The sequence below is a fragment of the Peromyscus californicus genome, unplaced genomic scaffold (assembly GCF_007827085.1).
Source record: "Peromyscus californicus insignis strain IS unplaced genomic scaffold, ASM782708v3 Scaffold_4__1_contigs__length_199733344, whole genome shotgun sequence".
Lineage (NCBI taxonomy): Eukaryota > Metazoa > Chordata > Mammalia > Rodentia > Cricetidae > Peromyscus > Peromyscus californicus.
In genome coordinates, this window is record NW_026294562.1 from 103614152 (window position 1) to 103629564 (window position 15413).

Sequence of the window (15413 nt, forward strand, 5' to 3'; positions counted from 1 at the left end):
TTTCCAAGCTCCTTGAGTAATGGAGTAGTTCTCTCGGAGGGGGTGTAAGCTTAGTGGAGATTGTTAGATTATTAGAGACAAAAGCCTTTTCTTTACAAACGTTCTCTCTCAGTTTGGGCTTGTTTGTTTGTTTGTTAGAGACAGAGTCTTACTGTGTAGCCCTAGCTGGCCTGGAACTTGTTATGTAAACCAGGCTGGCCTCGAACTTACAGACCTGAGTGATGGCATTAAAGGCAAGCACCGCTGCTCACAGCCCCATCTCGGATATTTTGTTGAAGAGCTAGAAGAAAAAATAACACATGTAATACATTTTGAATCAATCTCTACCTTTACCGAGACAGAGATTCTTTTCTTGTGTGTGAGTGTGTGCGTATATGTGTACATGTGTACATGCATATGATTGCTGGTGCCTGCTGAGGCCAGAGGTGTCAGATCCCCTGGGGCTGGAGTTGCAGGTGGTTGTGAACTTGGCTACATGGGTAACTGGGAGTAGAACCGGCATCCTCTGCAAGAACAGCAAACACTCTTAACGGCCAAGCCATCTCTTCACCCCAAGGGGAAACATTTAGAAGAAGGAACTGACATGGTGATGGATAGATGTGACTGGGAAAAACAAAACAAAACAAAGAATCTCAGGTGACTCTGGCTATAGCCTCAGCAACTGGGGCAGTAAAATTACTCTTTGCCATGATAAGAATGATTGAGAAAGAGCTGGCCTGGGCAGGGCATGGAAGTCAATTTCAGTATAGTGAGCATGCTATGATGGATGGTCCCTACCAGGCATTCTGGTGAAGATGTCAAGTGACCACATATGTCTTCAAGTCTAGAGGCAGGGAAGAATTCAGAACTGGAAGCTCCAGGTCTGGAAGCCATTTTTATGGAGACAGAAAACAAGTCACTAGTCTGAATGCAATCTTTAAGAGGCAAGAAGAATCAGGTAGCATAGTGGTACCTGCTCCTCTAATCCCAGCATGGGGGAAGTAGAGACTAGAGGCCAGCCTGGTCTAGATAGCGAGTTCCACACCAGCCAGGGCTACATATGAGATCATGTCTCAATTTGAAGAGGATGAGGAGGAGGGAAAAGAGGAGGAGGCAGAACAAAGGAGCCCAAGAAACAGTAGCTTGGGAGTTGGGAGGCAAAACGGGAGAGAGAGAGGCTTCAGGGACTTGAAATGATCTATGGTGACCGAGGCTGCTGATGCCAAGATGAGATCTCATACTTGACCACCCACCGCCTTTAATGGTGTGGAGGTCAGTGGCGAACTTGTGAGCGCAGTTTTGTGGAGTGTTGATGTGTGAAGTGTGGAGGTGATCTACATGGGCTGGGGGATGGAAAGGCCCAGAACACAGCCTTTCTAAAAGTTCTACTGGTTAGATAAGCAGAGGAACGGCAGATGGAGGAGACGTGGGTAGACGATTTCCTGATAGGAACTGATACAGCTTGTTTGTGGAGGGGGAGCAGGGATTTGGGAGAAAGGCAGGAAAGCAGCGGGTGGTGAGGGCCCGCCACTGCATTCCGCTTGGGGGGTTTCACTGTCCCTAGAGCAGGATTCCAGGGGCCAGAAAGGTGGTTTGGTAGATACGGCATTGCCTGAGAGGATTTATAAGGACCAAACAGGTCTCTCTCTCTATCTCCTTCCTTTTGTCTGGTCCCAGCAGAAGGATTCCAAGATTTCCTCTAAGTAAAAGGATCTGGCGTGGGCGGAGCAAGGAGGCCCTGGCGAAGGCTGGGCTGGGCTGGGCTGGGCCGGGCCAGCTCCTTCAGCCTTGAGCAGAGCGGTGTGTGGAGGGAGCCTCCGGAACCAGCTCAGCATGGTGGAGTTCGCACCCTTGTCGGTGCCGTGGGAGCGCAGGCTGCAGACCCTCGCGGTCCTTCAGTGGGTCTTCTCCTTTCTGGCCTTGGGTAAGAGGGTAGGCACCGGTACAGGGGAAGGGCCGGGCAGCCCCAGCGGAAGCACAGGATACTTGATGGGTGATTCAGGAAGGGGCTTTCTTTGCTGGGCTCAGAGTTCCTGTGCAGGGAGGATCCTGGGGTCTGCCAGAGCCGTGTGGGGGTAAGTAGGGTCTCCCGTGTCTTGGGAAAGCTTTAGTTTCCGGGAGCTGGGCGCAGTTTCCCCAGGCGCTTGCTGCAAGCTGCTGAGGGGTGGGGAAGCATCCAGTGCTTCCTGCTGCTCTGAGAGGGAAGCTCTCCGTTTTACCTTTCGGGGGGGGAAAAAAAGGGAGCTGGAACTGAGGCCAGGAAAGAAGGGACCAGCCTCTGCTTCACCAGCTGCATGATGGGGATGACAGTGTTGCCCTATGGGGTCTTTGTAGATGAAACGCAGGAAGGTGGAACCCCAAGGCAGATCTGGCCTGGCTCCTTAGGTGTGGGTCTGACTCCTGATCAGCCACACCCACTGATGTGTGGCTGCACTCCAGCTCTGCTGTGGACCAGGAAGGAAGAGTGGCAGGGAGCACATGGGATCTCCTTTGCTGGCACCAGACTCGGGAAGGATTGCCACCCCAGGACTGGGATTCAGCCTGGGTCCAGATACTGCTGGCTGGCAAAACATTCACATGCTGGGTACATGTTGGTCACACACACATATGCACATGTATACACACATGTGTGTACATGCTCCCTTAGGGCCACCTCACAATTCTTCAGCTATAGGGTTCATTTCTGCAAAGTGCCTTCCAGGACCCTGCCTCTGGCACTCATTTTAATTGCTCTGCACCTCTATCCCAGGGTTGGTAAACATTTAAGTACCTCTAGTAGCACAGCCGAGCAGAAAAGCAGCACGCTTGAAAGGCCCAGACTGTAAATCAGGTAAATCAGGAGCCTGGCCCCTGCTCCTTCCAGAGGAAGGAGGCCTGAGGGGTGGGCAGAGGGCACTGGGAGGAAGTGTGGATATAGAAAATAGCCGGTGGGCGTAGAAAACAGAAGCAGGAGGCCTAGGCCCATGGCTGCCTTAGGTCAAAGGGCGCTGGAGACCCATAGCCACAAGCTCACAGGGGCTGAGGGACACCAAGTTCAGCCTGCCACCTGTGACCCTGAGGGCAGGAGTACGTCTGACTGGGTGAGCTTGCCCCAACCGTGCAGCCTGTGGTACCTGCCTGGCCCTGCTCTTACAGCGCCTAGCAAGACCAGGGATTATAGCACAGACACCAGGGCCCCCCTGAGCCAGGAGGAGCGGGAGAGAAGGAAGGAAAGGGTTCTGGGCTCTCTCATGCCAAGATTGGGCAGGTTTACTTACCCCTTATCCCGAGGGCAAAGGAGAGCCATAGATCCAGCAGGAAGTGGCAAGGTTCACTTTGTATTAAAGGTCCCTGTGCCTACAGCTGAGTTTCTGCTGTGTGGCGGATGGGAAGATCAAAGGCCGGGCAATCAGAGTGTATCCGTGTCACCAAATCAGGCCAAGACCCGCCTGAGTGTTTCTTTTTTTTTTTGTGTGTGTGTGTGTGTGTGTGTGTGTGTGTGTGTGTGTGTGTGTGTGTTGTTCTCCTTTCTCTCTTCTTTTTTGCAGTCTAAGACCCAAGAGTTTCTGTCATTTCTAAAAGATTAACTTTTAAACTGCTACTCAAGAGCTTCCATAACATCTTCTAATGTGCATCTGACATCACAAGTTCTAAAATGTTTGCCATCTTGCCTCTTCTTCTTTTTTTTTTTTTTTTTTTTTTGTTTTTCGGGACAGGGTTTCTCTGTGTAGCTTTGGTGCCTGTCTTGGATCTCTCTCTCTGTAGCCCAGGCTGGCCTTGAACTCACAGAGATCTGCCTGCCTCTGCCTCACGAGTGCTGGGATTAAAGGTGTGCGCCACGGCCACCGGCTGGCCTCATTTTTTTACTTTGATGATGATGATGATGATGATGATGATGATGATGATGAAGGAATGGCCTCCGAGCCTTGAAAGCATGAGGATCTCAGTTCGAATCCCAGAACCTCTGTAAAAATGTCAGGCATAGTGACACATACTGGTAATCTCAGCACTGGGGAGGCAGAGTCAGGAGGAGCCCTGGCGCTCGATGGCTAACTAGCCTAGCCTAATGGGTGAGCTTCAGGCTAATGAGAGACACTGTCTCAAAAGGAGGTGGGCAACCCTCCTGAAGTTGACACTCAGGGTTGTCCTCTGGCCTCTACACACACTCGGACATGTGCATGCACACACCCGCCCACAGATGAACACACACACACACACACACACACACACACACACACACACACACACACACGTATGCACTACTTAAGGGAGGTTTTAAAAAATAGTGAGGGCCGGGCTAGGGAGATGATTTTTTTTTTCTTTTTCTTTGGCCTTGAACTCGTGATCTTCCTGCCTCTGCCTCCTTCAGCAAATCCTACTGCTGTGCACCACCACAACCAGCTGGGGAGATGAATTTGTTGGTAAAGTTGTCTGCACAAACACGAGGTTTAGGTTTTTAGATTCCCAGCACCCACACAAACACCAGGTGGGGCTGGTGGCCTGTCGGCAATATCAACACAAAGCAAGCAGGGATCCCTAGAGCGAACTAGTCAAATCCATGAGCCCTGGATTCAGGAGAGAGACCCTGCCTCAGCATCAGAGAGTCATAGATAGTTTAAAAAGACAGAGATCAGAGAGTGACAGGGGAAGGGACCCACAGCAACCTCGAGCCTCCACAAGGGCACCTGAACACACGTGTGCCCTCATGTGAACATATATACACACAAACATGCATACAAACCACATACACACTGAGAGAAAATACAGTGTGAGTCTAAAGCCTGCCCGTACCCAGCTTCCCAGGCAGGGAAGTGTAAAGGGAAAGAAAAGACTGTGTGATCTGAACAGCCAGTTCAGCTGGACATATGGGATGTATTTTGCAAAATGGCACTGAAGGAGCTGGGAAAGTCAATTAGGATCAGGCACCAAAGGCTCAGGCCCGGAGCCAATGCTTTCCAGATGGGCTGCTCACTTGTTTCTGTTTCTTTTCCTCCCTCACGTCTCTCATGGGAGAGCATGATCCCTTGGCGTTGGTCTGTGCTGTTCTTAGCTGGTTTTGTTTTATAGTTGTTGAATGAATGAATGGCAGGGGCCAAGCACTGACTCTCAGGTATTACCCTGCTAGCTTGCTATGTGTGCATAGCCAGTGTGCACACCCTCTCTGAGTCTCTAAAAAGTCGGGGTTTAAGAAACCTCAGACTTAGTTGGGCGTAATGGCACACACCTCTGATCCTGTGAATTTGAGGCCAGCCTGTTCTATATAGTGAGTTCCAGAATAGCCAGAGCTACATAGTAAGACCCTGTTTCCAAAAATACCAAACCAAACCACACCAACAAAAGAAACTGCAGGCTTGTAGAGACTGGGTAAAGGAAATCACCAAGCAGACCCACCTTGGGCTTGCTGTTAACAGATGGAGGGATCTTTCTGGGAGTCAGGATGGCCAAGTGAGACCTTTCTGGTTGAGGGGAAAGTGCTGTTTTTTCCTAAACCTTGTTTTTTTTTTTTTCTGTCTGCAAAAATGACTCATTCAAACTGTTGGACCCCAAAATTTAGGGTCTCAGGTGGGCACCCCAAGAACCCAGACTCCAGTCCAGTTGATGCAACAGCACGAGGATTTTATTAAAGAAACATCTGTACAGATGGGCAAACTCTGCTCCAAAGAGCAAGAGTCGCCCCTTACTGCAGCCCCATAAGGGCTTTTAAAGGAAAACCCCATAAGATTACAATTCCCATACAATTTCATGGCCTGATCACAGGGTGATCACAGAGGGGGTACAGTTATGTAAACCTCAAGGGGGGTATCAGGGCGGGAGTGGAGCTTACACACAGGTCACGGTGGTCCTTCCTGGAACATCTGCAACTATCCCAGTCACAGTTGAGCACATCTCTTAACAGAAATCTTTTTACATTGTTATATTGTTACAGGGGTGATTGAATAGTGGCTGAGTCAGGTGGACCTTGGAACTAGATTTTCAGTTTCTCATTTCCTGGTGCTTGAAGTTTCTCTCTTTCTGAGGCTTGGGGATGTAAGCCTGAAGGGCTAGGGTCTTTCACAAACAACATTCGAACCTTTAAGTAAATGACTTCCCATAATCCTCCCCTCCAGGTAGTCACTGTTAATAGTGAGTTTTTCTTCTTGAGAGAGGGTCTTATTAAGTGAGAACCACTGCAGAGACTTTTGGTTTGGTCCACATGGAAAGAGCTATAGCTGAAGTTTTACTTATTTATTTTACATTAATAAATTGGGGTTAGGCTGGGGAGATGGCCCAGCTGGTAACCTGCTGGCTGTGCAAATATGAAGACCTGCGGTGATTCCCAGTGACCACATACCAAGCTGGATGTGGCAGGATACACTTGTAAGGCCAGCTCTGGGACAACTATGACAGGAGGATCAGGGGGCATTCCAGCCAACCATCCTTGCTGAATCAGTGAGCTCCAGGAGACAGGAGGATGTAGGGATGAGCTCCAGGAGTCAGGAGGATGTAGACAGAGGTCAGGAGGATGTAGGGGTGAACTCCAGGAGACAGGAGGATGTAGAGGTGAGCTCCAGGAGACAGGAGAATGTAGACAGAATTCAGGAGGATGGAGGGGTGAACTCCAGGAGACAGGAGGATGTAGAGGTGAGCTCCAGGAGACAGGAGGGTGTAAGGGTGAACTCCAGGAGACAGGAGGGTGTAGAGGTGAGCTCAAGGAGACAGGAGGACGTAGGGATGAGCTCCAGGAGTCAGGAGGGTGTAGGGGTGAGCTCCAGGAGACAGGAGGATGTAGACAGAGGTCAGGAGGATGTAGGGGTGAACTCCAGGAGACAGGAGGGTGTAGAGGTGACCTCCAGGAGACAGGAGGGTGTAGGGGTGAACTCCAGGAGACAGGAGGGTGTAGGGGTGAGCTCCAGGAGACAGGAGGGTGTAGGGGTGAACTCCAGGAGACAGGAGGGTGTAGGGGTGAGCTCCAGGAGACAGGAGGATGTAGACAGAGGTCAGGAGGATGGAGGGGTGAGCTCCAAGAGACGAGGTGGGAGTATCAGGGGGCGTTCCCATCAATCATCCTCACTGAATCAGTGAGCTCTAGGGTCAGTGAAAAACTCCTGTCTCAAAAAATAAGGTGGAGGGGTTAGGGACTTACCACAGTGATGGAGCATCTGCCTAGCAAGTCAAAGGCCCTGGGTTAGATCCTCAACTTTGGAGGGGAAAAAGGTGGACAGTGATAGAGGAAGACACCTGACCTCTGGACTCAACATGCACACCCACACAAGCATGCACATGCACACACCCACACAAGCATGCACATGCACACAGACACATACACAGACACACAGACCACACACAGAGAATATTTTTTTTTTTTTTGAAATAAGGTTTTCTCTATGTAGCTGAGGTTTGGCCTAAGATTAAGTCCTCCTGCCTCAGCTTCTAAGAACTCTGATTACAGGCACACACTATGCTCTGCTGCTCTTCTCCAGTGCAAAAAGCATAAATAAAGTTTAAGTCAGCCTCCCTTCCTCCTTGTCTCCTGCTCGGAGGACCTTTCAGTCCCCTCCAAGGGCGGCTACATCTGTGCGGGCCTCTATTCCTACTCATGCTGCCACTGGCTTCCAAGCCCTCTACAACTGTCTCTGAAGATATTTAAGACAAACACAAAGTAACAAAACCACCGCTATTGCTGGTCTTTCAGCCCCTGAGAGGGATCCAGCCTAATGTGAAGGCAGAGCTCGGTACAGATTAGGGCAGATGAACCTCTGGTTAGGAAAGAGGGCAGACACCTGGAGGGACAGGCTGGCCCTCTAAGTGCTGCTGTAGCTGTCTTTTCTTCCAGGTTTTCCACAGACACCATTTGTCTGGGTTTGTATGAATCCTCCTTGTTTTGGTGAATAATTTCATGGCAATTGAAAACAAAGGACCAACGTGGACTTAATCTAAGTATTTACTAATGGAGAAGCAAACACACACCATGGGACATTATTGGAAAGGGGGTGAATTCCTATGACCCCACACGATGTTGTGCCTGGAGTAGTTAGGATTATAGTGAGAATGGGTGGGTGGGAGGAGGTAGTGGGGAGCCATGTCTCGTGACATGGAGAGTTTCTGTTTGGGAGGGTAAAGAGTTCTGGTGACAGGTGACACTAATGGGTGCAAAAAGAATGTACTGATGGCACTGAGCTGTACGCTCACAATGGTAAGGCGATGCCCTGTATGTTCAGTACATTTTATTAGAACCAAAAACTTCAGAACAGGGCTGGGGAGAGGATTCAGCGGAAGTGTGAGGACCAGAGTTCGGATCCCCAGACCCTATGTAAATGCCAGGTTGGCATGACAGTCTGCCAGCACCTAGAGGGCAGAGACAGGGGATGCCAGATCGGGGCAGCTAGACGAGCCAGTACTGGTGGGCTCTGGGTTCAGTTAAGAATAAGGTGGGAAATGGTGGGATAGCGTGAGGAGCAGTTGATGAAGATTCCCATTGTCATGCATATGCACACTCCACACACATATGAACACATGTATACATGCATACCCACCACATACAAATACAACAACAACACAAACCTTTCAAACAAAACATAAAGTACCCCAAACACCAAACTGGAAAGCTAGTTTCATGGGGGCAAGACTTCATTGGTTGTTCTGGCTGGCCCACCAGCAGTTGGCACTTCGTAGATGCTCCATGCAGGATGAGGATTTGTGGCCCTCATCCACACCCTCTGACTTCTAAATCTTTTTGTTCATGCTCGTCAAAAGCCCCCCTCCCCCACACCAGCAAGTCTGTCCCTGTACCTTCTCCAAGTGAGCTTCACAACTGGGTCTGGCTTTCTTTAAGAATCTGAGGACTGGGGATGTAATTCAGTCAGTAGAGTGATTGCCTAGCATGTACAAGGCCCTGGGTTAGCTCCTCAACACTGCATAAACCAGGCTTGGTGGACACCTATAATCCCAGGATTTGGGAGGTAGAAGCAGAAGGATTTGGAGCTTAAAGTCATCCTTAGCTACGTAGGGAGTTTGAGGCCAGCCTGGAATACTTGAGACCCCGCTTCACAAGAAAAACAACCAAAACAAGCAAGCTGAGAATCCGGGGGCTGGGTGTAGCTCGGTGGTAGGGAGAGCACTTGCCTAGCGTGTATGGATCCAAGGGTTTGATCATGATGCCGAAAGGAAAAACATCAGCAAATAAAAGGTATTGCACCCGTGAGGTGGGGTTATATTCATGGGGGTGATGCTCCACCAGGTGGGGTGTGGCCCCTTGGACCCGCTGCACCTGAGATAATCAGGATCCGCTTGCAGCAAGGGTTGCAGAACCACGGGCAAGAGAGACTTCTGCATTTACCCTGGTCCCAGCCTTGCAGTGCCCCAGGGTAACCAGGTGATGTCCCCACAACACACAAACCAGAGTGGACTAGGTTTGGAAACAGAGAAATCTGGGGTGGCTGGGGCCCTGGCTGTGTAGGTGGGTAAGGTGGGGCAGGAACAGGAGATAGTGCCAGCTCACAGAGCCGATGCCTGGCTGAGCTGTCGGGCTGTGCCTTGCAGTAATGGGCGCATGGCGGGGCCTTTGGAAGGAGTCCGGGCTTAGCTGTGGCTGAGGGTGGACAGAAAAGGGCCAGAAAGAAAATTGTCTCCTTTTTCTCTAGGATTCTCAAAGGTAGAAGGCAGAAGCTGATTCAACCCATGGCTCCATTTATGGAGTCCCTGGTGAATGCATATGGCCTTCCTGGAAGTGGGAGCAGTGTAGGTTGAGAGATCCGGTGTAGTGGAGGGAATGCCTTTAGATGGCCCCATACCAGTGTGGCATGTCCTGACATGTGAGGCATGCAAGCTGGTCTCCTCCCAGTGGTGTGGGCTAGACAGGGAGGGCAGTGCTGCATGGGGGCACAGTCATGGAAGAGCTAAACTGGAAGAGCTAACTGCTTTCCTTGCAGCTCTCAGTCTCTTGCTTCTCTCCCAGCCCAGATCTGCATCGCCATCTTCATAGGCCTCCTGTTCACAAGGTTCTGGCTCTTCTCTGTCCTATATGCCACCTGGTGGTACCTGGACTGGGACAAGCCGCGGCAGGGAGGCCGGCCCATCCAGTTCTTCAGACGCTTGGTCATCTGGAAGTACATGAAGGACTATTTCCCTGTCTCTGTGAGTACCAGGCTTTGGGGGTCAAAGGGCCCCTGGGCCACTCATCTCTGTGGGGACAGGGGGCTCTGCAGAGCAGAAGGCTGGCTGGGGGGCAGGAGCCTGAAAAGCCCGTGGAAGAACATAGTGTCTCTCTGGTTGTGTGACTTGGGGCCAGTATGGTCACTGAGGAATAAATGTGGCTTGAAGGGGATATGCGTGTCTTATAGGGGCAAAGTCAGCAGCAGTCAAGGTTCTGGGTGAAGGTGATAAACAGCAGGTCTTAAGAGACCCCACATTATACTCAGCAGATAGGGGGACCCCAGGGTAAAACCTGAGTCACACAGTGAAATCTTCTACAAACTTCTGCTTTGGTCACACTGAGTACCCCAACCAGCTCACGAAGCCTCTGGACAAGCTCCTGGCTTCTGCACTGGTATAGGACTGTGTCAGAGTCTGTCCTGCCATATCACTGGCAGGCAGTATATCCTTAGGCAAGGCTTGGCCCATGCTGGCCTCAGTGTCCCTAAGGATCAGCAAGCAGTATGACATCTCCTACCTTGAGTGTCCTCAAATCCTGGCACTTTTGATTCACGGCACTTTCAGGTCATTGTGAACATGTGGACTTGAAGGTTGGTCCTGAGTGGAGCAGATTCCTGAACCTGAGTGAGCAGACTCTGGGGCTCCTTCAGTAGGATATAGATAAACGGGACTCTGAGAGGCCCAGGCAGTGCTGCCTGACTGGTGGGGTGAAAAGGCAGTGGGGATGTGCAAGGCCAGGCCTGGGTACTTGAAGCATGGCTTACGGAGCTCGACAGACTAGATCCTAATCCAGATCTGCCATGTAGTGTGAGCCTGAGGCAGGTTGCCCAGTCTCTCTGTGCCTCTGCTTTGGTCATATTTAAGATAGAGATAGCTGGGCATGGTGGCACACACCTTTAATTCCAGTACTTGGAAGGCAGAGGCAGGAGGAGCTTGGTGAGTTTGAGGCAATCTTGGTCTATATAGTGAGTTCCAGGACAGACAGGGCTATGAAGAGAGATCCTGTCTCAAAAAGCAAACAGAAATGTTGCTGTACACCTCCCTGGACAGTGTGGATTCCAACAGACTTTGCAGACAAAGTCCTCAGACAGCCTAAGTAACAACTGTTCTCACACCATGTAACCAAGTCAGTAGGGCACTGCCTGGACCCTGGACGCTCTGACCTTTACCCCCACCCAACTTCTTCCTCCCCGTGTAGAGTCCCGTCCCTTCCTTTGGTCCGGGACTCAAGTCCTGAGCTATCAAAGGAGAATGGGTGGAAGAAACAGGCTCACAGAGGTTAAACAACTTGCTTGTGTCATGGAGACTCCAGTCAAGGATCCTACCCTGTGCCTTTAAGAGTTCTGTGGCCCCGCAAGGGCTGACAAAGGTTGGGTGACAATGGCATGCAGGAGCCCCTAGCTCTCCAGTGAGCAGAGCCTCCAAGGAAAGGGGCTGGGGAGGAGCAGGGAGGGGCTAGCAGAGACTGTCACTCAAGGGCATTGAGCATCTCAGTGTCAAAGGAGAGGGAGCTGGACTAGCTTGGGGGACTCATTGAGTGACAGTCACCTCTGCCCCTCAGATGTGTATATTCTACAGGGACTCCTAGTATCTCACAGCGCAGCACAGCACAGCGCAGTTTGTTGGGACCCAAGAGCAATCATGGACACGTCTTGGACAGAGTCCGCAGTCCCCACCCCAGGACCTCTGAGCTCTGTGACTGAACTCCCTTCCCTGCCTCCCCTCTCTCCCCTGTGTCAGGAAGGGCAGAGTTCTCTGGGAGGGTGTGCCCTCCTTTGAAGGTGTAAGTGGCATGAAGTACAGAGTCAAAGGAAACCTGGTGAGTCCTGACCCACCAGAAGAAAGGCTTCCTGAAGAGCGGACCTCACAGGCAGAGGCGAGGAGCTTGTCCAGAGACCCCCTGAGCTGGGTTGGGGTGCTCAGTGTGACCAAAGCAGATGCTAGCCTGAGCTGTGGCTGGAGAGGCGGCTCAGGTCAGTGGAGCCCCCTAGAGGCTACTTCCCAAAACTAGGACCGCTAGCCGACATTTTCCAGGTCTGGGTAGCTCGGGGCTCTGGAGGACATCTGCTTCTTCCCACTTGGATTCCCAGCAGCAGGGCTGACAGAAATGATAACGAGGAGGTCCACGGTCTTCCTGATCCTTCCACAGCCAGGGGGCTCCCCGCCTGATTTGCAGAGATTCGAATGTTGTTTATTACTTACCCCAGGCTCTGTGCAGAAGCGCCGGCCAGGGGCAGGCGACACCAGTGAGTGGCCAGCAGGGGGAGAGATGCTGGCCTCTTGGGATGTGCCTGGCTTAGAATGGGAGTGAGCAGGAGAGGACTGTGGCCTGCAGAATTCCTTTTCCACTGACCTCCAGGATACCTTCCCTCTCTTCTGGGCACTTTTCCTTCCCAGCTCTGCTGACACCTCCCGCCACCATCCCCATCAAATGCGGTCAGCTTCTGATGATTTTCAAGTTTTGATTATTTGTTACTAAAATTTTTACCAACTAGCTTCCGGGGGTGGAAAGGTCAAACAGAACTAGAACATTATGCCTGTACCACGGCGCTTTCCAAAGTCATCTTTGCTGCTTCCCTAAGAGCGAACGGTGAGGAGGAGTCAGGCGGTTTCCTCGAGGGAACTGTCCCTACCACATGTGAAAGAGGGGTCCAGGAGTTGGGTGTCCCTGTGAAGATGTCATCACCCAGAATAAACACACTCTACACAGGCCAAGACCTTGGTAGGGACCAAGTTCTGTGACCAGGACCATGACCTGGGGTCAGGAAATGCTGAGCACATCACACTGATCATTGTCAGAGTCAGCTTGGTACAATGCAGATCACCTCTCACCCCACCCCTGTCCCTGCCCCTGTTCCTCCCAGCAAGTAGCTTCCAGGAGGCTTTCTCAATCCCTATTGACAATCGGGACTAGGTAAGTCCTTTCTTCTGACTGGCAGCTACCTACTATGTACCAGTACCAATGTCCATAGACAGACGGGGTGGGGGAGATGGCAAACTCCATCCCCTTAGTGAGGACCACTGCTCCAGAACCTGTGTTCTGGGTCCTAAACTCCCCCCGACTCATCCCGCTTTCCCTCTACCCTAAGTCCAACCAAGAACCTCTCTCTTCCTGCATTGCCCTGGCTCCACAGCCCCTACCCCATTATCCGTGCTTTCACAGTGTACCCTGCCTTGGGATAAAAGCCATCTTTGTAGCAGCGCGCAAGGCCCTGCAGTCTGGGCTCTTACCTGGCTTTCTTTTCACTTTTTCGGTCCCAGTTCTCCGAACGTAAGCCATGTCACCAGTGCAGGGGGCCTAATCGGAGCACACCCCACTTCACTAATCCCCACCACCTTTCACACAGAGTTCTGACAGGGCTTTGCACTTGGGGCCTGGATGCCTGGACTCTGCCCCTTCATTAGCTGTGTGAGCCAGAGAAAGACCAAGGGTCTCAGTTTCCCCCTCTGTACACTGGGGTGCTGACACCAAAAACGTTCTCAGGGGTGACAGCAGAGGACAGAGTGGGTTGGTGTGTGTCCTGTGCCTGGCACAAAGTCGGTGCTGGGCCTGTTCGTCCACTGAGACACTCTTTCCAGCTCCCAGGCCTCATACAGGCTGCATATCTTCAACTCTGTAATAGTCTCGGTGGTAAAACTTACAATACTGTACTGTATGGACCATAAGAAACACACCTTCTACTAGATTTGCTGAGTGTATCTTGATAAGATGTTTAGGGAAACACTTGATAAGATGGAGGGGAAATAGAGCTTAGAAATGAAGGATATATCCATAGACGGCAGTGAGTGTCAGCCAAATGACCCCATTGTGTTGCAGGAAGGTGGGGCAGAGAATTTAGCTGAGAATCTGGAGAGGCCAAACCCGGACCCAGGGCCACCCGGGGAACTACAAGCAGGCGCAAATCGAATATCCAGCCTTTCCTTCATCCATCCATCTGGCTGTGGGGGAGGGTACAGGGAAGTTGCTCCAGCCCTACATACCCACATGTGCCCACCCAACCAGCCATACACACATGCATACACATACATACACACTTGCACACATCTATATACACAAGGAATTTACACCCAAGGCCAGCACCAGATGTACTGAATCAAACCCTGTCTTCCTGCCAAGTAATTTATGTGCACAGGTAGGCCACGGACCGCTTTTCCTACATGAGAATATTGATCCACGTGCCGTTGGAGCAGTTGAATAGGCTGCTGATGCGGAAGCCTGGGGGAGGGACCTGGCTTTTGCAAGGTTGACTAGAAAGTTGCAAAGCTAGTCCTGAATGCCCTGTGTCCTGAAGCAAAGGCTTTCTGGATCCCTCCTGTGCTCTCTGAAGGAGATGGCGGGTCTCAAATCCAAGTCACCTCTGGTTTGGGGCGATTCTCCCATCCCCTCTGCCCTCCATTTGCTCACTTGCGCAAGGGCGCTCTCACACGGCAGCCAGCCCCTAGGGCCCTGGGAAGTGTCACAAGCTAGCAGTACTGGTGCTTGGTGTGTCCCAAAAGAGCCGAGAGGACAGTGGACTCTGGAGCATGGGAGCCTCAGAAGGTCTGAGAAGGCACAGGGCACATGTGGAGAGACAGGGCTGAACTAGTGTAATAGTGCACTGTGTGATGTTCGGGTCTTCTGTGCAGGCATGGAGAAGGACCTTGCAATTAAAAGCAATATTTCAGAACCTTCCTTCAGAACTGAAAACATGTTCATACCTATCAGGCCCACGTTGTTCCTAACAGCCAAACAGCAGAGACTACTCAGGTGTTCAGCAGCTGATAAACAAAACACAGTCTGTCCATATGATGGAATATTATTTGGTCATAAAAAAAAAGGAGTGAAGTACTGATCTGTGACACAGCATGAAAGAGACCTTGGAAATAGGCCAGTAAGTCCAAGAAGCCAGTTACAAAGGTCGTATATGCATGGTTTCGTTTATACACTGTCCAGAACAGGCAAACCGGCTGAAGGACAGATTAGAGGTTACCTGGGCTGGGGAGAAAGAAGTGAGTCATAAGGGCATGGGTTCCCTTCTGGAGCCATGAGTGTGCTCTAGATCAGTGGTGAGGTTGCACAGCTGTCCGGAGTGCACCCGACCACACATGTTCAAGCCTGGATCTTATGGTATACACATGACACCAACAAAAATGAGTGGTCCCAGAGTCCAGCAATTCGGCTGCTCTCTTCTCTCCGCTACTGCCCAGTGCCAGGCCCAGCCAGGACTTCTCCAGACACCCACCACCTTGCTTAGCCACCCTCCCCTCCTCTAGCAGAACTGACGGGACTGCAGAGGGACCCATGTACTTCACCAACTCCCCTCTTCTTCCTCGGCCTCCTGGGA

General features: G+C 51.3%; 1 protein-coding gene and 1 long non-coding RNA gene across 2 annotated transcripts in view; one reads left to right on the forward strand and one right to left on the reverse strand.

Annotated features, from left to right (window-relative positions):
- Positions 1-1492: 1492 nt before the first annotated feature.
- Mogat2 (monoacylglycerol O-acyltransferase 2) overlaps positions 1493-15413 on the forward strand; it is a 22644-nt gene continuing 8723 nt past the window's right edge. Inside the window, exons 1-2 of the mRNA XM_052761200.1 lie at positions 1493-1903; positions 9893-10071. Of these exons, the coding sequence (XP_052617160.1) occupies positions 1813-1903; positions 9893-10071 (270 nt within the window). The 5' untranslated portion in view covers positions 1493-1812. The remainder of the gene's footprint in view (positions 1904-9892; positions 10072-15413) is intronic.
- The window catches only part of LOC128124657 (uncharacterized), a 10259-nt gene continuing 4928 nt past the window's right edge, over positions 10083-15413 (reverse strand). Inside the window, exon 3 of the long non-coding RNA XR_008222928.1 lies at positions 10083-15413. This exon is cut by the window's right edge and continues 1121 nt beyond it. This is a non-coding gene — a long non-coding RNA (uncharacterized LOC128124657).